This window comes from Canis lupus, chromosome 24 (genome assembly GCF_003254725.2).
Source record: "Canis lupus dingo isolate Sandy chromosome 24, ASM325472v2, whole genome shotgun sequence".
NCBI lineage: Eukaryota > Metazoa > Chordata > Mammalia > Carnivora > Canidae > Canis > Canis lupus.
The window spans coordinates 20946848-20972670 of NC_064266.1; the positions used below are offsets into that span (position 1 = coordinate 20946848).

Below are 25823 nucleotides of genomic sequence, written 5' to 3' on the forward strand. Positions count from 1 at the left end.
TTAAATTAATAATTAATGATTTTTAAAAAGATTTTACTTATTTATTCATGAGAGATACAGAGAGAGGCAGAAACATAGGCAGAGGGAGATGATTTTAAATATTCTCAATTAGAAGGTTCATCTGGGTTCTTAGACCATTACTCTTCCAGAAACAGAGGTCAGAGCTGCCAGTTTTGTCCAGATCATAAGGTTTGTTGTTATGAGAGTCTGGGCAACAGCACAGAAGGAAGGAAGAGAAGAGAATTGTCAAAGGAGGGGACTGATAGAGTCTGAAGCCAAAATGCTGAAATGATTGTTTTCTTTTTATTCCTCTCTTTTATTTAAGAGAGCCATGCTGATCATACATAGGCTCATTAAGCAGAATAAAGTGCTGAACTTATACAGCATTTGAGGAAATGATCCTGGGGGAGTGGTGTTGGTTACAGATGCAGAAATGGGTTGATGACAACTTACAAGTGTTGACCCTGAAGTAAACCCAACTCTAACTGATCTTCAAACTATAATGCTCTCACTGATGATTTGGCTTCCAGAGGTGTGTTCACCGAAACAAATTGTCACTGATGGATGAGAAAGGTTTCAAACCTCTCAAGGTGTTTACTTTTTAACGTGGCTATAGAACCTTTATGCTAGGGATATGGAGGGTTTTGATTCTCAGAGGACAAGAGAGATTCCAGAGGAATGCAAGGAAGCAAACGACAGCAGAGGAGCTCCAAAAGTAATGGAGGAGGAACAGCCCAGAAGTTGGGAGGAAAACAAAGAGTGAAATCATAGAAACCAACCAAGTTCCTGTTTCTAGGGAGACAATGAACTCCAGGTGGAAATGCTACCAAGAGGCAGAGTGGGATGCAAGATGAGCAACATCCATGAACCTTTCAAAAAGGAGGTGCGACAATGAGCTTGGCCAGAGCCAGTTCAATAGAACAAGAAACACAAAAACCAATTGTAATGAGTTGAGGAGAAACAGCAGATAGAGAAAGATAATCAGCAAATGTAGCTCCTCTCCTTTTGACAAAATTTGAAACTTAAGGTGGAGAAAAAAATGAGATATTAGTGGAGGTAAGACATAAAAAGCACAATGAGAATTTGACCTTAAAAAGCTAGCGTTGGTTGTAAATGGGGGCACAAGCCTCCTAGATTTTCAAGAATTAAAAGTCCTTAACAGAATCATGGAAAAGAACAATAGCATCTAATGTTCAAATTCCTTCCTTAATGATCACCAAACAGACCTCTAGCCTCACAACCTTGAAACTTTGACAGGACAATGTATTTACCTTATAACCTCTGGTTAGGAGGTTCTTCTGTAAACTAAGACACATTTGTCTACAAGACCTCCACCCACTGCCCTGTGCATCCATCCCACTAGTCCAGGGCCCCCTCTGAGCCTGACATAGAACAGACGAAGTCATGGCTCAGCCCAGACTCTTCAACCCTCCCTCGGTGGTCTCAGGACATTCTCTCCCATCTCCCATGGTTTGTCTAGATTCCCTACAGTTTTCTAGCCTTCTCTCCTGTAGGGCTGGATCCGAAATGGGATGGATCACCATACAAAACTCAGTCTCTCACCATGTTTTCCAATGGATGAAAGACAGACAAGGGTAACAGATGCATGAATTTTAATAAGGGGTCTTGACAGCAGGTTGAAGATGGTGATCACCAGCACTCAAGATATTTTTGGCCAGCGGTTCTGTTGACTCCAATCATCTTTCTCCTCTCTGCCAGAAATACTTATCCTCATGTAGGACTGGAGGCAGCATGACTGATAATTTAGGCAGTAGAGGTAGGGCTGTTCAGTCTTTCTGCAAGAGGGTCTACAGATTCCGGTGTTTCCCATGCATCGAAGGATGTGATGTTTGCCTGGCCGAGACAAACAAACAAAATACAAATAGTTAATTTCCACTCAACACCAACCTAGATGTGAGGCATCAAGGAACATAGTCAAAATAATGATAATGAGATGCCACTGCACACCTATTAGGATGACCAAAATCTGGAACACTGACAACACCAAATGCTGGCAAGGATGTGGAGCAACAGAAATTCTAACATGCTGCTGATGGCAGTGAGAAATGATGCAGCCACTTTGGAAGACAGCTGGTCAGTTTCTTACAAAACTAAACTTACGCTTACCACACAATCTGGTCATTGTGTTTCTTAGTGTTTACCCAAAGAACTTGAAAACTTATGTCTACACAAAGATCTGCACATGAGCTGCTTCATGCAGACAGTTTGAAAATAAAGTTCCAGAGAAACAAAAGCTATTTTAGGAGGATAATGGAATTCCAGCACATCTAAAGGGCAGATGCCCTCCTGTATAGAGCTTGTGTGATGCATCCTGGACGATGCTCACAGTTGGTGGAACAGCATATGCCATATATCAGCTAGCTGTGGCTCCATTTCCCAAGAAGCAGGAGTGATTTCAGTTTATTATCTCAGCAGGATCAGTTTCATGTAGCTCTCTATGGACCACTAATGAATAAATTACTGAGTGCTTCTTTGAAGATCAATATTTATTGATTTATACTATACTAACTGCCACGAATAAAGCAGTCTTTAAAAAAAAAAAAAAAAGCAGTCTTTACCATGAAAAAAAAGAGCTATACATGATGTTTGTAGTAGCTTTATTCACAACTGCCAAAATTTGTAAACAACCAAGGTGCCCTTCAGTAGGTGAGTGGATATAAACTGCGGCACATCCAGACAAGAGAATATGATTCAGTGCTAAAAAGAAATGAACTACCAAGTCATGAACAGACTTGGAGGAATCTTAAATGGCTATCACCGAGCGAAAGAAGCCAATCTGAGAGGACTACATATTGTGTGGTTCCGACGATACGACGCTTTGGAAAAGGCAGAACTATGGGGACAATAGAAAGATCAGTGTTGCTAGGGGTTGGGGTAGGAGACAGATGAATAGATAGAACAGAGGATTTGGAAGGCAGTGAAATTACTCTATATGATCCTCTATTGATAAATTCATGTTTTTACGCGTTTGTCCAAACCCAGAGAATGTACAACACCAAGAGTGAACCCTAAGGTAAAACGTGGACTTTAATGATGTGTCAGTGTAGGCTCATCAGTTGGACAAATGTACCACTCTGTGGGGGAATATTGATAATAAGGAAGATTGCGCATGAGTGGGAGCAGAGGGTGTGTGGGAAATCTCTGTACCTTCTTCTTGATTATGAAGTGAACCTAAAACCGGTCTAAAAACATAAAGTCTTTTAAAAAAAAATGAAAGAAAGAAAGAAAGAAAGAAAGAAAGAAAGAAAGAAAGAAAGAAAGCAAGCAAGCCAGCCCTGGGCACTCAGGTGGCTCAGTTGGTTAAGTGTCTGCCTTCCACTCAGGCCATGATCCTGGGGTCCTGGGATCAAGCCCCACGTCGGGCTCCTTGCTTACCAGGTAGTCTGCTTCTCCCTCTGTGCTCTCTCTCACTCTCACTCTCTCTCAAGTAAATAATTTTTTTTAATCTTAAAGAATCCCTTAAAAAACAAATAAAGATGTTATGTTATGTTATGTTATGTTATGTTATGTTTGTTATGTTATGAACATTCATCTACAAGGTTTCAAAACTAAATTTTCACTTCTCTGGAATGAATGCCCAGGAGTGATTTGCTAGGTAACATGGTCAGTGTATATTTAACTTTTAAAAAAGGAAACTACAGGGCACCCCGGGTGGCTCAGCAGTTTAGCGCCGCCTTCAGCCCAGCCCTGGGCGTGATCCTGGAGACCAGGGATTGAGTCCCACGTCAGGCTCCCTGCACGGAGCCTGCTTCTCCCTCTGCCAGTGTCTCTGCCCCCACTCCTCTCTCTCTTTCTCTGTGTCTCTCATGAATAAATAAATAAAATCTTTAAAAAATAAAAAAGTAAAAAAAAATAAAATAAAAAGGAAACTACAGAACTATTTCCCAGAGTTTAACCACTTCACACTCTCACTAGCAACGTGTAAAAGATCCAGTTTCTCAGCATCATTGCCAGCGTTTGATATTGCCACTATTTTTAATTTTAGCTTTCCAACTAGTTATGTAGTGAAATATCATGTGGTCTTAATGCACGTATCCCTAATGGCTAATGATGCTGAGCATCTGTTGGTGTGCTTATTTGCTTATGTGCTTATTTCTGTATATCCTCTTCAGTGGAATGTCTTTCCTTCTAGTTTGATTGGTTTTTACTGTTGAGTTTTGAGAGTTATTTCTATATTCTAGATACATGTCCTTTGTCAGATATGTGGCTTGCAAATATTTCTTCCACTCTGCAATGTCTTTCCATCTATCCTTTCCACAGGCCTTCTTGCAGAGTGAACATTTTAAATTTTGATTAGGTCCAATTTATTGATTTTTTTCTTTTGTGAATTGTGTTTTCTTATATAAGAACTTTTCACCCTACCCCTAGGTCTGAAAGATTTCTCCTATATTTTTTAGAAGTTTTATATTTTTATATCTTATGCTTAAATCTATGATCCATTTTCAGTAAATTTCATATGTGAGGCTGAGATTGAGGTTCTTTCTTTCTTTCTTTCTTTCTTTCTTTCTTTCTTTCTTTCTTTCTTTCTTTCTTTCTTTCTTTCTTTCTTATGCTCCAGCACTATTTTTTGAAAATGGCATCTTTCTCCCACTGAATCGTTTTTGCACATTTTGAAAAATCAGTTGTACATATGTGCGACTAATTCTGATTTTCTATTCTGTTCCATTGACCCATATGACTATCTCTCTACCAATACCACACAGTCTTGATTATCTTAGCTATATAGGCCTTGAAATCTGGTAGAATGCTTCCTCTGACTTTGCTCTTCTTCTTTAAACTTGTTTTAGCTATTCTCATTGTTTTGTCAATTTCTCTACAAGCAAGATATAGAGAAAATAATCTTATCTGTATCTACAAATGATGTTGCTGGGATTTTGATAGAAATTGTGTTAAGTAATTTGCTTCAACGTGGATGGAACTGGAGGGTATTATGCTGAGTGAAGTAAGTCAGTCGGTGAAGGACAAACATTATATGTTCTCATTTATTTGGGGAATATAAATAATAGTGAAAGGGAATATAAGGGAAGGGAGAAGAAATGTGTGGGAAATATCAGAAAGGGAGACAGAACGTAAAGACTGCTAACTCTGGGAAACGAACTAGGGGTGGTGGAAGGGGAGAAGGGTGGGGGGTGGGAGTGAATGGGTGATGGGCACTGGGGGTTATTCTGTATGTTAGTAAATTGAACACCAATAAAAAATAAATTAAAAAAAATAAAAAATAAAAAATAAATAAATTGTGTTAAGAATGTCTCAATTTGAGGAGAATTAGCATCTTTGCTTGTTGAATTTTTTTTGAAGATTTTGTTTATTTATTTAAGAAAGCAAGTGAGAGTATGAGAGAAAGAGAAAGAGAGAGCAGGAACAGAGGGAGGGGCAGAGGGAAAGGGAGAAACAGACTCCACAGTGAGCAGGGAGCCAGATGTGGGGATCAGAATGTGGGGCTCAATCCTAGGACCCTGAGATCATAACCTGATCTGAAAACAAACACTTAACTGATTGAGCCACCCAGTTGCTCCTGCTTGTTGAATCTTACAATCTATAAACATGATATGTCTCTTCATTTATTTAGATCTTTGATTTCTTTTATCAACATTCTGTAGTTCTCAGCATACAATTGCTACACGTGTTTTATTAGATATACATGTAAGCATTTATATTTTTTGGAGTGATTGTGAATGGTACTGTATTTTTCATTTGAATGTTCACATGTTCGATGATAGAATATAGAAATGTAATAAATTTTTTATGTTTATCTTGTATCCTGTGGCCTTACTGAATTGAATTATTAGTTCTTGATTTTTTTTGTAAATTCCTAGGTATTTTCTACAGAAACCATTATCACATCTGTAAATAGGCAGATTTCTTTCTTTCTTTCTAACCCATATGCCTTTTTTTTTTTTTTAAGATTTTATTTATTTATTCATGAGAGACACAGAGAGAGAGAGGCAGAGACACAGGCAGAGGGAGAAGCAGGCTCCACGCAGGGAGCCCGACATGGGACTCAATCCTGGGTCTCCAGGATCACGCCCTAGGCTGAAGGCGGCGCCAAACTGCTGAGCCACCGGGGCTGCCTTTATTTCTTCCTTGCTCGAATGCATTGGCTAGAACTACTCAGATTTAAAAGGAATGATCTTTTTTAAAGATTAAAAAAAATTGATCCACACAACTTGGATGAATCTCAAGAGCATAGTGCTGACTTTAAAAAGGCCAATCTTGAAAGATTACATATGATTCCACTTATATAACACTTTTTAAATGATAGAAATTAGAGAGATAAGAAATGGATTAGCAGTTGCCAAAGGTTATAGTGGCAGAGAGTGGAGTCAGGAAGAGAGTCTGTGCTGCTATAAAGGAGGAGGAGAAACGAGGTGTCTGGGGGGCTCACTTGATTAAGCAGCCAGGTCATGATCTCATGGGCTGTGGGATGGAGCCTAGCATTGGGCTCCGCGCTCAGTGGGCGTGGGGGTTGGGGCTGCTCAAAGATTCTTTCCCTCTGTCCCTTCCTCCACCGGCTCTCTCACTCACTAAAAGAAATAAATAAATCTTAAAAAGGGGCGGAGCGGGGGAGGAGGAGACTAGTAGAGGGAAGATCTTTATGCTGATAGAATAGCTCTGTATCTTGATCACAGTGGTGATTACACAACTCTACACTTGCAATAAAATATCGTAGAAGTCTGCACACCCATTGCAGCAGTATCAGTTTCCTGGTTTGTATATTGTACCATATATAGTTCCGTATAATATAATCTTTGGTGGGAAGAAAACTGCATGGAAGGTACATGGACCTCTCTGTGTACTATCTTTGCAACTTCCTAAGAATCAACAATTATTTCAAAATAAAAAGTTAAAATAAAAAATTGATAAGGGTGTGAAGAAAAGGGAACCCTTGTGCATTGTTGGTGGGAATATAGAATTGGTGCAGCCACAAGAGAAAACAATATTTTCCTTGAAACATTACAAATAGAATTAGTGTATGATCCAGCAATCCCTCTTCTGGGTATATACCCAAAGGAAAGGAAAACAGACTCTCAAAAATATACCTGTACTCCTACGTCTACCGCAGCAGTATGCACAGTAGCAAACCTATGAAAACAATCCAAGTGTCTGTCAACAGATGAATGGCTAAAGGTGATGTGGTATAAATATATAATGGAATATTATTCAGCCTTGAGAAAGAAGGAAATTCTCCATTTGCAACAGCATGGATGGAACTCGAGGGAATTATGTTAAGTGAAATAAGCCAGAGAGAGACAAATACTGCATAGTATCACTTATACATTTAATATAAAAAAAAAAAGTCTAACCCCTAGAAACAGGGAGTGGAAAAGTGAATGCCCAGAGGTAGAGTGGGGGATATAGGGAGAGGTTGGTTAAATGGTACAAACAGTCAGCTATGAGATGAATAAGGTCTAAGGATATAACGTACAACATGGTGAGCATAGTTGATAACACTATATTGTATAATTGACATTTTCTAAGAGACTACAACTTAAATATTCTCTCACACACACAAAAAGATAAATTTGTGAGGCAATGGATGTGGGGAATTAACTAGACAGTGGAATCTTTTGCAATCAAATCACCAAGATGTACAATTTAAATATCTTATATGTTTACATGCTAATTATATCTCAATAAAGCTGAAATAAATTAGAACACAAATAAAATAACCTAAGGAACTATGGAGTGGTTAAATGAACAGGAAATGAAGTCAAGAACTTTCAAGTTCAAATCCTAGCTCCTGCTTTACGTGCTGGATAACCTTTAGCAAATTTCTTCACTTCCTGCTTCCACCCTTTCCTCATCTACAGAGTGTAGCCTATAATAGTCCCTCACATTTAGAGCTGTGTTAATAGCTTAATAAATAAATGGTGGGGTGCCTGGATGGCGCAGTCAGCTAAATGTTCAACTCTTGACTTCTGCTCTGGTCACAATCTCAGAGTCGTGGGATCAAGCCCACATGTTGCTCTGCATTCAGCAGGGAGTCTGCTTGAGATTGTCCCTCTCCCTCTGCCCTCCCCGCTGCTCACTCATGTTCTCTGTCTTTCTCTCTCTCTCTCAAGTAAATAAATAATTCTTTTTAAAAAATAGCTTAATTGGGATCCCTGGGTGGCTCGGCGGTTTAGCGCTGCCTTCAGACCAGGGCATGATCCTGGAGTCCCAGGTCAAGTCCCACGTTGGGCTCCCTGCATGGAGCCTGCTTCTCCCTCTGCCTGTGTCTCTGCCTCTGTGTGTGTGTGTGTGTGTGTGTGTGTGTGTGTGTGTGTCTCATGAATGAATAAATAAAATATTTTAAAAAATAGCTTAATAAATGGAAAGCAATTACGGACTGGCACATAGTACTAAATAAATGTTTTCATTATTACATAAAGGTCCTCTCTGAAGGACCCATTTCTGCCTATGCTATAACGATGAATGATTAGATCGGGAATACACTCATGAAATCAGACAGACATTTAGACATTTAGTCCCTCAGTGGTAGCCAAAGTTTTTTTTTTTTTTTTTTTTTTTTTTTTGGAGGCTGTGTACACATAGAAACCAAAGACACAGTTCCTAGTCTACAGTAAGCATTCAGTAAATGTTAGCCATTAATATTACTATTCTTCCCCCTTGGGACTAAGGTCTCTGAAACAGGAATGATCCTTTGACTGGAAAGAAAAATAAAAATAATGACCATTACCATTTGCAAAGCACCCACTGTGAGTCTTGTGATTTATGGTAAGTTGTTAAATGTTTACTATAACCTTCTGAAGTAGACATCTCTATTTTTCCTTCTTGCATTGTAGAACAGAGGCTCAGAGCAACCGTGTTCTGGCAAAGGCCCCGTAACTGTTGGAGACAGAAGGAGGCCTCAGACTCCACTCAGTATGGCTCCAAGCCCATACTCTTTTGGAGGTGCAGCGCCACCTTCTCCACATTCTGGGACATGGCTGGGAAATGTTGGTACCTCCCTGGAAGTAACAGCTGGAGCCCTGGCCAGCTATTATCTTCAAAGTCAAGCCCAAACTTCAGAACCTGGCATGCATGGGCCTCTCCTCCATTCAACAACAATTAACAGCACCCAGTCTTTGCCAGGCCTTGAACTTGGTGGTAGGCACATAGGGTCCTTTGTGTCCAAATGGGCTTAATACAAAGCCTAATGTGCACACACATACACACACACAGCCTAATCCCTTGTATTAAGTAACAAGGATCTACTCCATTTAATTTTGACCAGAGAAGCCTTTCAAGACACCCTTTCTGTCACAACCCCCAGAGATAAGATCTTTTTCCATCTTCCCTGAGAAGAAGGGCCCTTGTGAGATTAACATCCAAAAGAGGGGTGTACATGGTGTACATCTATCTGAGAAGGTGGATCAGATGGGCCAGCTGGCTTCAACTTTTACCCCTGGAAAGAGACTGTGGCACCCAAGAAAGGGCTTCAAAACTTTTGTCAGGGGTTTGCAGCTCCTAACTCCTGGCCTCCTGTCAGCTCCATGTCACTCTGTGCCACCACTCAGTGTATCACCCACATCTCTATCACATCCTTTCCATGTCCCCTCTGGCCCCCCACCAGAAACCAGAGAAACTGTTTAGGAATCCCAGCACTGTCTCAAATCTATTTATGAATGTAGGTGATGGTGCCTCCTTGGGGCTCATTTTCCTCACCTATGAAACAGAAAGACAAGGGGAAATTGCCCAGATCAGAGATTCTCACATTATGAGGGCTATGACGAAAGAAACAAGTTTGGCAGGGGACTTGGGGGGGGCGTGGAGCTTTATCTCCCAAGGGAATAGTCTCAGGGAATTTTCAAAATTTCACATGCCCAGACTCCAACTGCAGAGACTCAGACCCAGGTTAATTAAGCACTGGAGTTGCTTTTTACTTAAAAACTTCACATGGCTCGAGGATGAGTTCCAAGCCTATTTATCACCTTCCCATCCTATCACTTTCCAGAGTTGTCTCTATGTGCATGTGTAATGAATTATGAGTGAATTTGATGGGGGCGTGATGGCTGTGTGTGGAGACATTAACACCAGGCCCCAGTATTGGCCACCCTTCGACTCTCCCCAGACCACCTCCCACTCTGAAATCTATTATGTCTTCTGAGAGCAAACTAACTGGTGAATGATGAGAACCAACTTGAGCAAGCCCCCAGAGCTGCTCTGCATCCTTTCTAACACTGCCAGCCAGACCCATATATATATATGTTTTTGATACCACAGCTCTCTGATCTCTCTTACCCAGGAAGGAACCCATCCTGATTCCTGGAAGCTGGCATCACCAGGCATGCAGATATAAATAAGATGATGTCTCAATTGCTGAGGATTTCCACCCAGTCTGTATGTGTTTGAGGGGATTGGTGAGAAGTGAGCAGGGACGAACATAATTCTATGATAATGTGACGTGTCATCCCTGCTTAAGGGTGACACTTTGTGAAGCCGATCAGAACTTACTGTGAACCCCTGCTCTATCTTACCGTTGTGTGACCTTGGCCAATTATACCAGTTGTCTAGGTCCCAGTTTCTTCTTCAGTAAGATAGGGATAATCAGAGGGCTTTTGGGGGAATGGAATGATTTCAGGCCCCTAAACACCAAGCACAGTGTCTGACACATAAGGAGTGACAATGGGAACTATTATTAGAGCTATTAGTATTATAATTATTAAGAAATAGTGAGACAACTCAGAGAGGGAGACAGACCATAAGAAACTCTTAACTCTCGGAAACAAACTGAGGGTCACTGAAGGGGAGGATGGGGTGAGTGATGGGCATTTAGGAGGGCATGTGATGTGATGAGCACTGGGTATTATGCACAACTGATGAATTATTGAACTCTACAACTGAAACTAATGATGTACGCTATGTCAGCTGATTGAATTTAAATTTAAAAAAAGGAATAGTGAACCAGAGCTTATGGAAGGCTTTCATGGGTAGGGACATCAACTGTACTTTGAGGGTGAGAAGGAATTCATCACAGAGATCACCCTGGTGGTGAGGACAAGGTGGAGGGAAACCATGAGCAAAGGCAAGGTTGTAGAGGGTTGGTCTGTGAGCAGTGGTCATGGGAAACGAAGCTGGGCTACCAAGGCCATTATACCCAACCCTGGACAGGAAGGGGCAAAAGAAGCTATCTAAGCAGGAGAGTAACATGGTAAGATGAATTTCCTAGAAAGAATCCCTCTGATAATAGACACCAATGTAAAGAAAATCTGGAGGCAGAGAAGCCAGTGAGGAAATATTTTGGGTGGTCTCCTCCAGGACCTTGGGGCCCAGGTAGCTCTGTTGTGCAGATCGAGAGTCTCTCCAGATCACATAGGTGTTAAGAATGTGAAAGCACAGGTGAAGCAGACCCTGCCTCTGAAGAGAGCCTCGAGATGCGTTGTGAGCCAGAGCACGATCCAAATTCCAGACACAACCCTACCGTGGGTCCTGGAACAGGAATGCAAATGGAGGCTCATTTATCATATGTCTGCATACTTGACAGCTATGAAGCAAGCTAATGAGTGGGGTAAATAAAGTTTGTCCCATGGCCCTTCTTCATAATGACCTGAAAGAGCAGATTTGAATTTATAATTCTTGGATTCTTCAGAGTTCTGTGCAAAAATGAATGTCCTGGGCATGAGAGGAGCTGGCTCAGCCCACAGCCCAGCTTTCTTCTCTCATCCACAACTCTTCCCCACACTGTGAAGACTCTCTCATGCAAGACATGGATACTCCATCCTGAACAGCCAAGCTGGCCCCCTGCCTCTGCAAACAGGAGCACCCCTTGGCTCAGGTGCACACACAGTGGGCCCCATCTTCCAGGCGTGGAATTAGAGAAAGTCCATGTGGTCCCTGAAAGCAAGCACAAGTATTCTCTGGACAGGGCTTCCAGGGCCAGCTCCTCAAAGCATGGTCTTGGAAGGAGAAGAAGGCATAGTCTCTGCATGGATATATCCCACTCATTCCCATTGATTCCTAACCCTGCGGGGAGGGACTTAATCCAGAGGATGCCCTAACTAGGACCAGGGCCAGAGAAAGAGGCATCTCTCTTCCCAGAGTCTAAAGGCAGAAATATTGAATTGAGAACAAATTATCTCCATGGATCAGAGTGAACTCCTTCTATCCATCTCCGTCATGCACCCTGCTTTACAGAACACTCCTGGTCTCTGACCTCTGAACTGCAGAGGTTCCGGGGTGAACAATCATGTTGGATAAATGGGGTCCAGAGAACAGGATTTGAGATAAAGCAAAGAAGATATCCAGGCCCTCTAGATTCCTGATCAAATGTTCCCCATGGCTTAGTCTCCTCCCGAGCTAAATTCTTAGTTCAAATGAGACAGGCTTCTGTGTCTCTCAGAGTCTAACACAGCTGGAAGGCACACAGCATGTATTCCTTAAATGCTTGAAGAAATCAATGAGCGATGATAGCAACAGCTAACATTTATTAGGGCTTACAATGTCCTGGGCACTGCAAGCTCCATTCTCTCCTTTCCCACTTCCCCCAATCCTGAGATAGATTCTAGGGTTCCAAAATCACAGCTGGGGAATCTGGAGTGTGGAGAGGGGTATGAACAGAGTCTGACAGCGGTAAGTGGCAGAGCTGGGGTGACTGAAGATCTAAATCCAGGAGAGAACAGAAGAACTGAACAGTGGATGTACTCATCTATAAATGGGTAAGTTCACATGTTTTATCTTTTTTTAGCACTTGGAAACCTTGTGATCCTTGGAGTTGTGGGATCAAAAGCCATCTCAGCCAACTTTCTTAGACACCCAAGGATTTGGGCTCTACTCGGTCCCTGTCCACCCCTAGCCTTTTCACCCCTAAGATGGAGCAATTCTCCCGCCCAAGGGCTCTCCTCCTCTCTTGGTGTCAGCTGTGTGTTTCAGGCTCTTGGCTTCCCCAGGTGTGCTTCTCAGTCCACTCCAGTAGCCTTTCCTGCAGCTGATAGATGAGGAACTACCTTCAAGACTGTCACCATGACCCCCATTGCAATGTCTCTCTGTTACCTCTTAACCTCCATCCTGCCATCCCACCCACCCATCCTCACCCCCACCCTCAATCTGTTTGGAGCATCGTTCCTCATGATTGATGAACACAAGAAACAGCTTGATGAGTTTTAATGGACTGTGGGAGCCAAGGAACCTGGAAACAAAGCCATTTCTATCTACCATGTACATTTCTGTTCTGTTTACTGTCAGGTCTGTGCTTATGTTTCACAGGTTTGGGTGTGTGAGGAACGGTCTCAGGTTCTATTCTTTCAACAGTCATTGGCTGGACCGTTAAGTAGCGACTAGGGACACAGCACCGTTTACGATTTTCGCAGCGTACGACACTGTCTTCATCACTTTTGCACACCAACCGGCATTTTCCATTCATCCAACACTCTTCTGTTGGGCACAGGAACAACCAGTAAGCAGATAGATGTTAGTATTCCTCAAATGGCAAGGTGAGAGGGGCAAGGGGAGGAACAGGGAAGGGGAGAAGAGGAGACAGCTGTGTAAGTAACAGTGAACACAGTCCCAGGAAAGGGGAGGAGTGATCTTGAGAGAGGAGGGAATTGGGACTATTCCAACCTTGGAAACTCCAAGGCTTTTAGGAAAGCCTTTTTCAGACATCCCACCCTCTATCTTCCTATGCTCCAACCTGCTACTCCTAACTTTGGGATCAGGTAATGCCGATGAAGATCCCCCCCGCCCCAATGGAGCTTAGGAAGGATGGGAACGGACAATAAACACCTGTAATATTAGGGGATGGAGGGGATTCACCCACACTTCAACAGATCCAACTCTTTATCAATAGCCTAACCCGACTTAAGCCCACCTGGGTCCAGCCACAACCCAACCTCCAATCCACTTAACCATATTCACCCAATTCAAACTAAAACCCCATCCAGTCTTAAGTAGAACTCCCAACTTTACCCAGCTCAATGCCCCTTGAGCCTGAATTCCAAGCCAAACCCAAATTTAATCAAGTCACCAACCTAGATCCTGAGCAGCAGTCATCAGACACCCTGTACTATTTAGTACCAACTCCCAGCTTCAGCCCAAGCTCCAATCTACCCCCAGCACCATCTCCACTCAATCCAACAATCCCATCCCCTCCCCCTCCCCAACCCACCCCAAACCATCATAGGAGCCCAACACCTTATCTCCGACTCACCCTAATTTTCCCCCTGCCACTTCAACCCCAAGGTCTTTCTCCACATCACAGCTCATGCCTAGCCTCTCTAATCTTAATGCCCCAGAGCCCCCAATAAGTCCCCTAATCTGCACCCAACTGGTAACCCCTAAATCCTCTCCCATGATCCCACCAGAAAACCACCCTGCTCTTAAGTGTCAGGTGCTCCAAAGAGCTACCATCCCACCACCTCGGCAAAAAAGAATCAGAGAGATGTGGATGTGAGCTGATCAGGAGAAAACCTCTGAAAGCTTCATAAAATGAAGAAAAAGTTTCATGCTGCCTACAGGAGAGAGAAGAGGAAAGCAAGAAGTTCATGACCAAAATCCCAGACACTTGTGAGAGACCCAAGTTACCTGATATCACTGGTTCCATGGCCAGAAGGATGACAAAAAAGAGGAAAAACTTCATGGCTGGCAGGTCACAGGAGAAGGAGGTGGCTATGCTGCAGGGGATGGATATAGAGTTCTCTGCTGCAGGGATGAGCCTCTCTTTTATTGGCAGGCTTGTGGGCAGTGAATTATCGCAGGAGAGGATTTATATGAGATCAGCCAGGCTGAAGGACAGTGTGTAGCAGATGTCACAGCAAAGCACAAGATGAGAGTGTGGGAAACTGGCCAGCACCTGTGCCAAGAGTGGCTTGCTTTCCTGGTGAGGAGACAGATAAAGGCCCCTTGGCCTTTTAAGACTCACAAAAGGATTAATTAATACATAAATATTTATTTGGGAGTATCTGGGTGGCTCAGTTGGTTAAGTGCCTGCCTTCAGCTCAGGTCATGATGCCGGGGTCCTGGGCTGGAAGCCTGCATTGGGCTCCCTGGTCAGTGGGGAATCTGCTTCTCTCTCTCCTTCTGCCCTTCCCACTCCCCCTTACGTATGCTCACTCTCTCTCTCTCATAAATAAATTTTTTTTAAGATTTTATTTATTTATTCATGAAAGACACAGAGAGAAGGCAGAGACATAAGCAGAGGGAGAAGCAGGCTCCCACAGGGAGCCCAACACTGGACCCGGGATCTCGCCCCGAGCCAAAGGCAGACGCCCAACAGCTGAGCTACCCAGGCAACCCTCTCTCATAAATAAATGTAAAAATACATTTCAAAAATTATGTAAATATGTATCAAGAAACACCTAATTTTTAAAAAATACTTATTTTCAGTTTTCTAACAGAAGAATACATAATAAGCATATAGTTCTGAACTTTGCTTGCCAATCTAGTTCCCAGTTCAGGGCTTTAGCATTTCTTATTTGATTCTTCCTGTAAAGTTCTTCCTTCAGATTCTTCCATGGGTGGCTCCGGTTAATCATTCAGTCTCATCTCAAATGTCACCTCCTGGGTAAGCTTTTCCTGGTCACCCTAGATAAGGGGACCCCCACCTATAGTCACTCTATGTCATTATAACTTGATTCATGACCTGCATAGATTTATCTGTTCTTCTCAATTTTATTTTACATGGTTAATCTTTTGTCTTCCATTAGAATGTCAGAAATTTGCCTTGTAACCCCCAACTGCCCATACCATCAGTTAGATTAGGATATTAATTCAAGTGTTTCAACAGATATTCTCCCCAAACGAGGATTCCAAAAGATAGACATTGGCTTCTTTCTTATGGAAAAGACTGGACAAGCAGTTGAGTGTAGCAGCTTCCTGGTGCTGCAAGGAGCAAATTCCCCTGTGGCCTGATGCCTCTGCCATCCTCCACAGGCAGCTTTGTTTGATGACCCAAGGGGGCTGCTCCAGTTCCTGCTGTCGAGTTCCCATGGTAGCCATTGGAAAGGACGAAGGAGAAAATGAAGTGCACGCTTTTCCCTTTAAGGGACACCACTTAGGATCAGCACATACCACGTCCACTCCAGTCCATTGGCCAGAACTTATTCATTCAGGTGGCCACACCCAGCTGCAGGTAGGCTGGAAACGTTTTCTTTACTCTGGGCAGCCACGCCTACCTAAAATTCAGGGGTAGTCTCACTAAGAAGAAAAGGACGGTAATGAGGAAGAGCTAGCGACCTCTGACACACCCAGCACATCACAGTACTTAATTAATACCTATGGTCTGAATAAATAACATACATTGCGAAAGTGACCTGTGAGAAGCGACCTATTGGGGAAGTAACTCAAGTTCTTTTAGAGAGTAGAGAAAGCACATAGACTGTGTCCCTTCAGTCAGCATCTCAAGAAACTGAATAAGGACTGGGTTTCCTGCAGAACCTCAGAAATTCTGAAGGGAGAAGAAAAAAGAAAAGAATTATAGAATCCTAGAATACCAGCATTGGAGGATAGTTGAGTTTTTTTTAAGATTTTATTTATTTATTCGTGAGAGACAAAGAGAGAGAGAGAGAGAGGCAGAGACACAGGCAGAGGGAGAAGCAGGCTCTGTGCAGGGAGCCCGATGCAGGACTCGATGCAGGACCCCAGGATCATGACCTGAGCTGAAGGCAGACGCTCAACCACTGAGCCACCCAGGCACCCCAGAGGATAGGTTTTGATTTCATATAGATTTGAATTTGAGTGTTGGCCTTGTCGTTTGATACCTTTGACCTGAAGCAAGGTAAATTTCCTGAGCATCCTACAATAAAATTATAACTATCCCTATTTAATTAGGTGGGACAGATAACTTATATAAATCGCTTAGCAAAGTACCTGACACATAGTAGGTGCTGAATTATTGTTAACTATTATTACTGTTGTTTTTCATTGTCTTTATTATTATCATTGTCATCTTCATATCTATACTTTTTGTTATCCTCAGAAGTGGTTATTATAAACCTCCAACTTGGCAGCCCGGGTGGCGCAGAGGCTTAGCACCGCCTGCAGCCTGGGGTGTGATCCTGGAGGCCCAGGATCGAGTCCTATGTTGGGCTCCATGCATGGAGCCTGCTTCTCCCTCTGCCTGTGTCTCTGCCCCTCTCTCTCTCTGAATAAAAAAATAAATCTTTTTTAAAATAAATAAATAAACCTCCAACTCACTTCTTCTTCTTCTTTTTTTTTTTTTTCCCAACTCACTTCTAACAAAAGTGAGGTTGGGCAGGTGACATGAACCCTCAGGGGCTTCCCAGGGAGAACAGAAGACAGAAAGCCAATTTCCTCAGAGGATGGTCAGGAGAAGGTCAGCAAACAGTTATGGTTGTGAATGTTTGAGACAGAAGGGGAGACCCAGAGGGAGACATGAGGCAGACACCCCATCATCACATGAAGGGGATCCTCTTCGATGCCATGATCAAGGCTGGGGCATCCATCCTGTGGGCAACGGGGAATAGTAAGATCTTTTAGAGAGTGGGCATGCCTGTGGGGACATGGTCAGATTTTTTTCCTAGAAAAATCACTCTGGCAGCCCATATTGAAGAGAATTGCCAGGGCAGAGGCAATTAGAAGGAAAGACTAGCGAGGAGGCTGTTTCTCCTCCGGGGAGAGATTATAAGGCCTGCGTTATAGCCAGAAGAGTGTAGACATAAAGAAAGGGTGTAAAAGGAGTAAACATCCAGCAAGTGCAGTGGAGACCTCAAGCATTCCATCTGCTGCAGGACTGGGAACTGAGCAGCTTGTGTGTCCTTGAGGATGTCATTCAGTGTCTGCTGGATCCAGCACAGAACAAGACAGCAGAGCAGGAGGTTGGCAAGCCTGGGTTCCAAAGTTAGTCTCCTCGCAGTAGTACCTTGGAAAATGTTATCAACTCTGAACCTGTTTCTTTGGCTATAGGATGGAGGTGATAATAGTACTTATTTTGTTGTTAATGAGGTTGTTAATGAGGACCAAATGAGTGAATACACAGAAAGCATGTAGTGAATACACAGCACACATCTGATACTTCCCAATTGCAATTAAAGTATCTGCTTTATTATTGCAAAGTTCCACCCTGGGGACTCCCGGCCCCTCCCCATGATGGTTCTTGGCAATGCTTCCTAAGCCCCTTGACGAATCCTCAAATCCTCACAGACACAGATTGCCAGGAAGCATGGGGAAGATTCAGAGAAACAGCCTTGACTGAGAAAAGGAGAAACGCAAAAAGATGGGTTAATTGCAACCACACATCTCTAGTTGGGTATCTGAGTTTACATCTGTATTGCATTGTATCTCTGTGTATTTATGCGTGTGTATAAATTTGTGCATAGCTGTGTAGGCTTACATTTTGTGTGTTTCATGTATATTTTGAATGCCTGGGTTATTCGTATTTTATATATCTGAGTATGTGAATGTTTACAAGTGAGTATGTTTATACTTGCATATCATTTGCATGTAGACGTGTAATTGAGTGGGTGGGTGTTTGTGTATTCTTGAGTGCGTGTGCGTATGCATATTTGTTCTCAGATCATCAAATGGCAAGACCTAGGGTTCTGTCCAGTTCAGCCCCACTGGGACAGTGCTCTGACTCTGGAGCATGACAGTTCCATGGTGATTTTCTGTTAAGCCAGGAGACCCCAGCCAAGGTGAAGGGAAGTGGGCAGGAGGGGGCAGGGGCTGCCAATGTGGCCAGCAAGCAGAAGCCACTGTGGGAGAAGAGACCAGGAGATAGGGAAAGAGGCAGACCTTGGTCAGAGAGCCAGCTTGGCCCGTGGGAACTGTGTAGTATCTCCCACATCCTGCCAAGACCAGAACAAACCGTAGCTTCTGTTGCCTCCCACACGGTACAGCCCGGCCTGGCCAGTTCCCTAAGACCTGCACCACCCACTCCCTGAAATCTGCACAATTGCATTTTTCAGCTCTTGAAAGGCTGCCCACTCTCCGCAGCCTGAATCCCATGATGCAGAGGGTGAGACAATGCTAGTGCAAGTTCCCAGCAGGTCCCACACAGGCCTTTTTATCTCCACAAACCTTCCCTCTAACCTATGAAGTTAATTATATGACAAGAAGAGGCGCTCCTGGGTGGCTTAAACGTCTGATTTCACCTCAGGTCATGATCTCGGGGTCCTGGGATCGAGCCCTGCATTGGGCTCCCTGCTCATATATCTTTAAAAGATAAATGACAAGAAGGTGGAAGAAACTAGAACCATAAATCACAGCCTTTTACAGATTTCTTTGACTTGCATGCACTCACATCTTCCCCTTACTTTTCCCAGGGAGGCAGGAAAAGTATCCAGATGAGGGGTTTTGGCTTTCGAGAGGTGATATGAGGCCAAGTTTGCATAAAAGTGTGGCGAGGCTGTGACAGGGGGGCTGGCAGCAGGAGGAACCCCTACACCAGTATAACCCCCATTGTGTCTTGCAAGCTTCAAGCAATGTGCCATGACGCAGATGCTAGTGAGCGTGTTGCTTCTAAAAGTCATTAACACATTAATGATCACATACCAGTTATGAATGCTCTGCCAACACTCAAGCCTCAACGAGTGCTTTCTTTATTTATATGTATTTCAATCTCAGCTCCAAGACACAACTTGCGAAGTTGGGGAGATGTCCAATGTCAGTTGCTGTTGGGGTTTCCTGCCCTCCTCCACTTGATCCTATCAGGACTCCATGATTCCGGGAAATGAAGAGGAACCTGTTCCTTGCTTCATCATGATGATGCTCATTTCTCTTGCTCCTCATGCTCAGGTTATTGCTAATGAATTCCACCTGACATTAATCAGGCAGCTCTGGGCATTGGAGAATTGTTCCTCCCCAGGGCCCAACCCCAGAGGCCTTGCTGTTTCTCCCAGGACTACACCTTAGTGGCTGTCTCCGCAATGGTTGTCTCCATGCCGGCAGTCCCATGCAAGTACTTATCAGCTCAGGGCACTTTATCAAACAGCCTGGGAGCCAAACCCCCATCTCTTCTCCCAGTTGGGTGGAGATTCAACACCTCCAAATACCAGGCCACTCCTCTCCAGAACCTGAAGCTAAAATCTCCATCCCACTGCTCCTAAAACAATCCAATCTAACAGCCCTCCTTGTGCCTGGGCCTCTCTAAGGAAATGAGGATGGGGGAGGAAGGAGAGTTGTCTTCAGGGCAGCCCCTGAAACTCTAACTCTCTCTCATTCTCTCTCTCTCTCACACACACACACACACACACACACACACACACACCTATTTTTTTTTCACTTCCCCAGTGGCAAAGGAAGATCAGGATTCAGAACATAAAATCTTGGCCCCCCTTCCAATAACTGGGCAGGGGAAAAAAAAAAAAAGATCCTTTCCCTCTCTATGTTGATGCTTGCTCAAGTAACATGGGGAAAAAATTATCAGGTAATTGCTACATTAAATTCTTAATATGGCGGATCCCTGGGTGGCTCAGCGGTTTAGCGCCTGCCTTTGGCCTGGGGCGCGATCCTTGAGTCCCGGGATCGAGTCACATGTCGGGCTCCCAGCATGGAGCCTGCTTCTCCCTCTGCCTGTGTCTCTGCCTCTCTATGTCTATCATGAATAAATAAAAAATAAATCTTAAAAAAAATAAATTCTTAATATGTCACCCTGTCACAGGTGTTTTAAAAATACAAAGTATATTTGTATAATTGATCTCATTAATACATAATGATTTTACTTTTAAGACAAAGCATGGTGTCCACAAATACTCCAGACATTTGGAGAAGTCATCACCTGACTCACACAAGTGCACCTTTCAATCCAATCCCATAATGGAAGTGTTGCCCAATGGCCATCACAGTGATGGAAGGTGTAACTGTACCCATCCTGCTAAGTGTCTAGTCTTACAATCGCAATGTGTATCTCTAATACCATTCTGTGGTTTTTGACTGTCAAACACTGACTCTATTCCGTTGTGAAATGATGCCTGAAAGAGGGAATTCTCTTGTGAGACCATTCCTGCTATCTATTTTAAGTCAAACATATATCTAATTAAGTCAAAATTGTTCAACTAATATTGACTGAATGCTCAATTTGTGCTAGATTCTGTCCTGAGATACAGAAAAAAAGTCAGCCATGGTCTCTGCCCTCATGGGAATGACAGTCTATCATGAAGACAGACACTGAACAAATATAAACACAGGCATGGTGCATGGTGCAAAATGCCACTGGCAATGCTGGGACTGGGGGGAGGCGAAGGAGGTACAAGGAGACACTCACATGACCCTGAGGGTGAGTGCCCCCTTCTTTTTTTTTTAAATAAATTTTTACTTATGATAGTCACACACACACAGAGAGAGAGGCAGAGACACAGGCAGAGGGAGAAGCAGGCTCCATGCAGGGAGCCCGATGTGGGAGTCGATCCCGGGTCTCCAGGATCGCGCCCTGGGCCAAAGGCAGGCGCCAAACCGCTGCGCCACCCAGGGATCCCTGAGTGCCCCCTTCTATGTTACACCATAACACCTCCCCCTGCTCACCTAATCAAGGATGTGGCGGTCAGAAAGGTCAAAGTGGAAAAGAAACATTCCAAGTGAAGGCAAAGGCTTGGGGTAAGATTCCCTGGTAGGGATCACTTGCAGCATCTTCAGACACTCAGCTTCTGAGAAACTTTCCATTCTTTGGCTTTTGATGGAAAGGAGGGCTGATGTCCTACTACAGAAAACACTAAAGGCAAATATTATTTTGCCCCACTTCAAGAGTTAGTGGGCAGGCATATAACCCAGGCTCAGCCAACTGGATGCTCCAGCAAAGAACGTTGAATCCTAAAGGACTAAATTCAAACCACAGAGAAGATGGAGACAATACTCACATGGTATCCAGCAGGCAGAAGCCACTGTGGGAGAAGTCCAGGCAAGACTCCAGATGTCCAGTGCCAGGATGGCAATGCTCTGGTGGGATCCCAGTAGATTACTTCTGCAGCTCACTCTCCCTTGGTCCTTCAAGCTCAATTGTCTAGACTACCTATAGGTTTTATGAGCTACATGGGATCCTTCCAAGAAAGGCCCTTTCTGTTTAACTTTGTCTCTGATGAACTCAAATCATTACGTCCAATGACATGTTTAAGGTATGTTATCATCAAATATGTTGAAGAATGTTGCCGTATGCCATAAGGAACCCTTGTGAAATTGGGTGCCAGGATGTGGGACAATCTGACCTGTGAGGGAGATGAAAAGATCAGCAGCAAAACTCAAGGTAGAAAGCCTAGAGTGTGAGAAAGAAGAAGGAGGATGCCAAGGAAGGACTGAGTGGAGACAGCAGCCCTGAAAACAGTGGGAAATAATAGGGTGTGTACAAAGGCATTGCCAAGGAACATTCAAGGGGCCAAGATGGCAGACCTGATATGAGAAGGGAAGAGGAGGGCATTCAAAGTCCTATCAGGATCGAATGTGCACTACCGTCTATGCTGGGCATTTCCTACCTAAATATTTCATTTAATCTTACGACAATCCTGTGCCTCGGGCAGAATGAATCCTCACTTTAGAGATGAGAAGATAAAACAGAGAGGGTTAAATGACTTTGCCTAGCATCACGCAGCAGATATATGATCACGGATTTGAACGGAGACCTTCAAAACTGGCTGAGGCCAGTTTAGTGTTCTCATATGAAGGGACTGGATGGTGAGGAGGTAATGCTGAATAGAACCTCTCAATTCAGAATAGAGAATCAAGTCCTTTATGATTAGTCAGATAAGCAGCAAGGGTTGGGAATACTTGAGACCATGACTCAAATCATGGGGCTGGTGATGGGAAGATCCTCATTGTCTCAGTTCAGGATCAGTCCTAGAAAAAGACTAGCTCACAATTCAGTATCATGAGGCCTCAACTGGGAGGAAAGGAAAGACATGGAGCAGGAACCCACATGAAGCCTGGTACCAGCTCTCTGCAGCTTGAAGAAAACTGTGAGACACAATCCTGGAACCCCTAACAGGAGAACTGCAAGTCTTATCAGGGGAGGGTTGCAGCCTTTTGGGATGAAACTAGAGAAAAGGAAGCAGTCTGTATCTCAAGACCCTAAATCTACAGTGTCCAATATGATAACCACTACCCACCTTTAGCTATATAAACTCAAGTATAGATTAAATTAAATTAAATATTCAATTCCCCAGTTACAACTAGCCATGTTTCTTTTCCCCCTCCTCCTCCTTCTTCTTCTTCTTCTTTTCTTCTTCTTCTTCTTCTTCTTCTTCTTCTTCTTCTTCTTCTTCTTCTTCTTCTTCTTCTTCTTCTTTAATGTCCTCATGGAGCTTAATGCCTTTTGTGGGGGAAGAGATATCATGAAAATCACATAATATGTATTTATGAATGATTTAAAAAACAAGTGATCTGCATCTGTATTTTTGTCTGCTGCTGACTAGATACATGTACACGTACCTTTAGAAAACATATAATATTAGTTGATGTTTTGTTTTCCATTTCAGGGAATGTCTTTCTTTTTTCATCCCACAATAGGTCTTTTGGAGTCAGGTATGTTTACATCATCTTTTTTCAGTGATATGTAGTAGTCACTAGCATAGATCCTTCTTTTCCCTACTGATGGACATCTGGAACGTTTTTGGGGTTGGCTTTTGCATTTCGAACAAGGGTGCAACAGGTAGAGACCCGCACTTACTCACTAGCCACATCTCAAATGCTCAATAGCCACTTCTGGCTAGTAGTTACCATATTAGACAACACAGAGCTGGGACACTCCATCATTGCAGAAAGTTCTACCAGCAGTGCTGGCCTAGAAAACAAGAATCAAATGGCTGGAATGAACATTCCTCATTTACAGCATCTGGGACAAGCGATGGGCCAGCAGGCTAGGAGCTTTGTGCAAAACAGACTATCACTACCTACTGGTCCACCCTGTTCTCCTCAATCTGCACACACATACCTTCCTTTGCTATTGATTCGTAAGTCTAATGAGGCAGAACTGCCCGACACAGATGGTACAGCCAAGAATGATTTAATAGAACAGTGGGCTCTAATGATGTTGGACTCAAAGTTAAGCAAGAGGGGACAGCTTGCAGAGGTTACCCCAGGCTTTCAGGTGCGCTTGAGGATCCAGCTCCAATAGGCACATGCTTGGGGTGTACACAACACTTAGCTTCATTGGTGCACAATATATGAAATACTTCATTCTTCTCACACGTTGCTCTGCACCTTCCCAACTTACCCCAGCAAGACATGGCTGAAATGAAAAGGGAAGGAGAGAACAACAACAAAAAAAATTTTTGTTTGTTTTAAAAAGGAGAGAGCAGGATCAGTCTTGAAATAAAGCAGAAGCCTGGGGAAGGAGGAGGTCAAAGTTCAGCAGAGAAAACGTTAGTGAGGAAAATAGGACATATGTGGGGAAGAAGCCCTTACAAGGCATCCTCCAGATTTAGGAGAGATTATGGGCCATTATCCTTTCTTTTCTCATTTGTGTCATCAGTCACTGCCCTAAAGCCCTCCCCACTTGGTGGCTTGGGACCTATGAAGCAGCTTCCCCTCCCTGGCCAGCTTCTTTGGGGAAGACAGGAGGTCCCCCTCTCTCCCAACGGTTCATCTCCCCCATAGAATAATGGAAGCAGGTGCCCAGTATCAGCTACCTTTCCCCTTTGCTCTCAGTACCCTCTCTAACCATATCAATGAGATGGGACAGGAATCCAAAATACACTCATCTGGAAATCTGCAAATCCTCTAGGGCATCGTAAAATTCCCAAGAATGTTGTACTCCCTACTCCACAACATCCTAGACCTTTTCACTGGTCTTAACCAGCCAAGATCATTAGGAACAGCTGCTCTGAGGAACCTAAAAGAGCCCAGATAAATTGAAGTTGCCTGAGAAAGGAATTAGAATCCTCAATCAGAAATTCAGGAACTGTGTTACCAGGTGGCTCAGTCAGTTGGGTGTCTTCCTTCAGCTCAGTCATGATCCTGGGGTCCTGAGATCGAGCCCTCCATCAGCCTCCCTGCTCAGCAGAAAACCTGCTTCTCCCTCTGCTCCTCCCCTGACTCCCCCAACTAGTGTGCATACTCTCTTTCTCTCTCAAATGAATAGATGGAAACTTTAAAAGAAAATAAATTCAGGAACATTTTCATAGAGGCAACCCTAGATCAAAATTCAAGTCCCCTCCTCAATATTTTTGGAAAAGTACCCATTTTCTCTATATTCCACATCCAAATCTCTCTTCCATGTATCCTCTTCCTAGATCATCATCTTCCACTCTTCCAGAGCAAAGAAGATCAGAGCAGTCAAGTAAGGGCAGTGGCAAAATCAGTTGGTATCAGACAGCTCAAATTTTCCCTTGGCTACAGAGATCATCCGAAGGCCTACAGGGAGCCTGCCATCCTCCTCGCCCAGGCTGTTAGGGCCCCCCAGAATTCCCTGAACATGACCCACTGCTCCTTGGGAGAGATCCTGTTTACCTTGGGTGACCTGGACCAGGAGCAGGGCAACAGCCAACATCAGGAGAATGAGCTTCATGAAAGCTGGATGCTCAGGGGAAGATTAGGAGGCTTGAGGCTTCTGGGCTGGCAAGACAGGCAGAGGTCTCCATTCTGGGCAGTCCACACTGCTATTTATTGCCTCGGGGAACATAGCAGGCCCATGATCAGTGAACCAGAAAGGGAACAGTCATTTAAGATTAGACAGACAGGCAAGTAGTCAACCACACTGGTTGATTGGCTACTGAATATACCTCCTTGTCTGCACTTCCAGAGGAGGTCAGGACAGGGGGAAGAGATGTTAACAAAGATGTTAACAAAGACATAGGCTTGCCTTTGAAGAGGTTTATAATATAACCGGGGAGCCAAGAAGGGGGAAACGTTTTTACTGTTAATTCATGATGTCTGGTAAAAGAAAAGAGAGAGCAATGAGACAGAAAAGGACTGATACTTCTGTATTCCTTGGGTTCCCTCCAGCC

General features: G+C 43.6%; 2 protein-coding genes across 4 annotated transcripts; both read right to left on the reverse strand.

Moving 5' to 3' along the window:
• Positions 1-1596: 1596 nt before the first annotated feature.
• Positions 1597-14813, reverse strand: DEFB119 (defensin beta 119). 2 transcript variants are annotated; one of them, XM_025469625.3, is made up of 2 exons: positions 14521-14727; positions 1597-1854 (listed from the first exon to the last, which is right to left on the reverse strand). In XM_025469625.3, exons 1-2 carry the CDS (start codon positions 14573-14575, stop codon positions 1661-1663), a joined length of 249 nt encoding a protein of 82 aa, XP_025325410.1. In that variant the 5' UTR covers positions 14576-14727; the 3' UTR covers positions 1597-1660. The 2 variants fall into 2 exon arrangements, with proteins under 2 accessions (XP_025325410.1, XP_025325409.1); XM_025469624.3 differs by lacking the exon at positions 1597-1854 and adding an exon at positions 13089-13374 and having other exon boundaries at positions 14521-14813.
• A 6423-nt stretch (positions 14814-21236) lies between these two features.
• DEFB121 (defensin beta 121) lies at positions 21237-25533 on the reverse strand. Of its 2 annotated transcripts, none has more exons than XM_025469627.3 (3): positions 25327-25517; positions 23953-24106; positions 21237-23188 (listed from the first exon to the last, which is right to left on the reverse strand). In XM_025469627.3, exons 1-3 carry the CDS (start codon positions 25382-25384, stop codon positions 23182-23184), a joined length of 219 nt encoding a protein of 72 aa, XP_025325412.1. In that variant the 5' UTR covers positions 25385-25517; the 3' UTR covers positions 21237-23181. The 2 variants fall into 2 exon arrangements, with proteins under 2 accessions (XP_025325412.1, XP_025325411.1); XM_025469626.3 differs by lacking the exon at positions 21237-23188 and adding an exon at positions 23197-23659 and having other exon boundaries at positions 25327-25533.
• Positions 25534-25823: the final 290 nt, after the last annotated feature.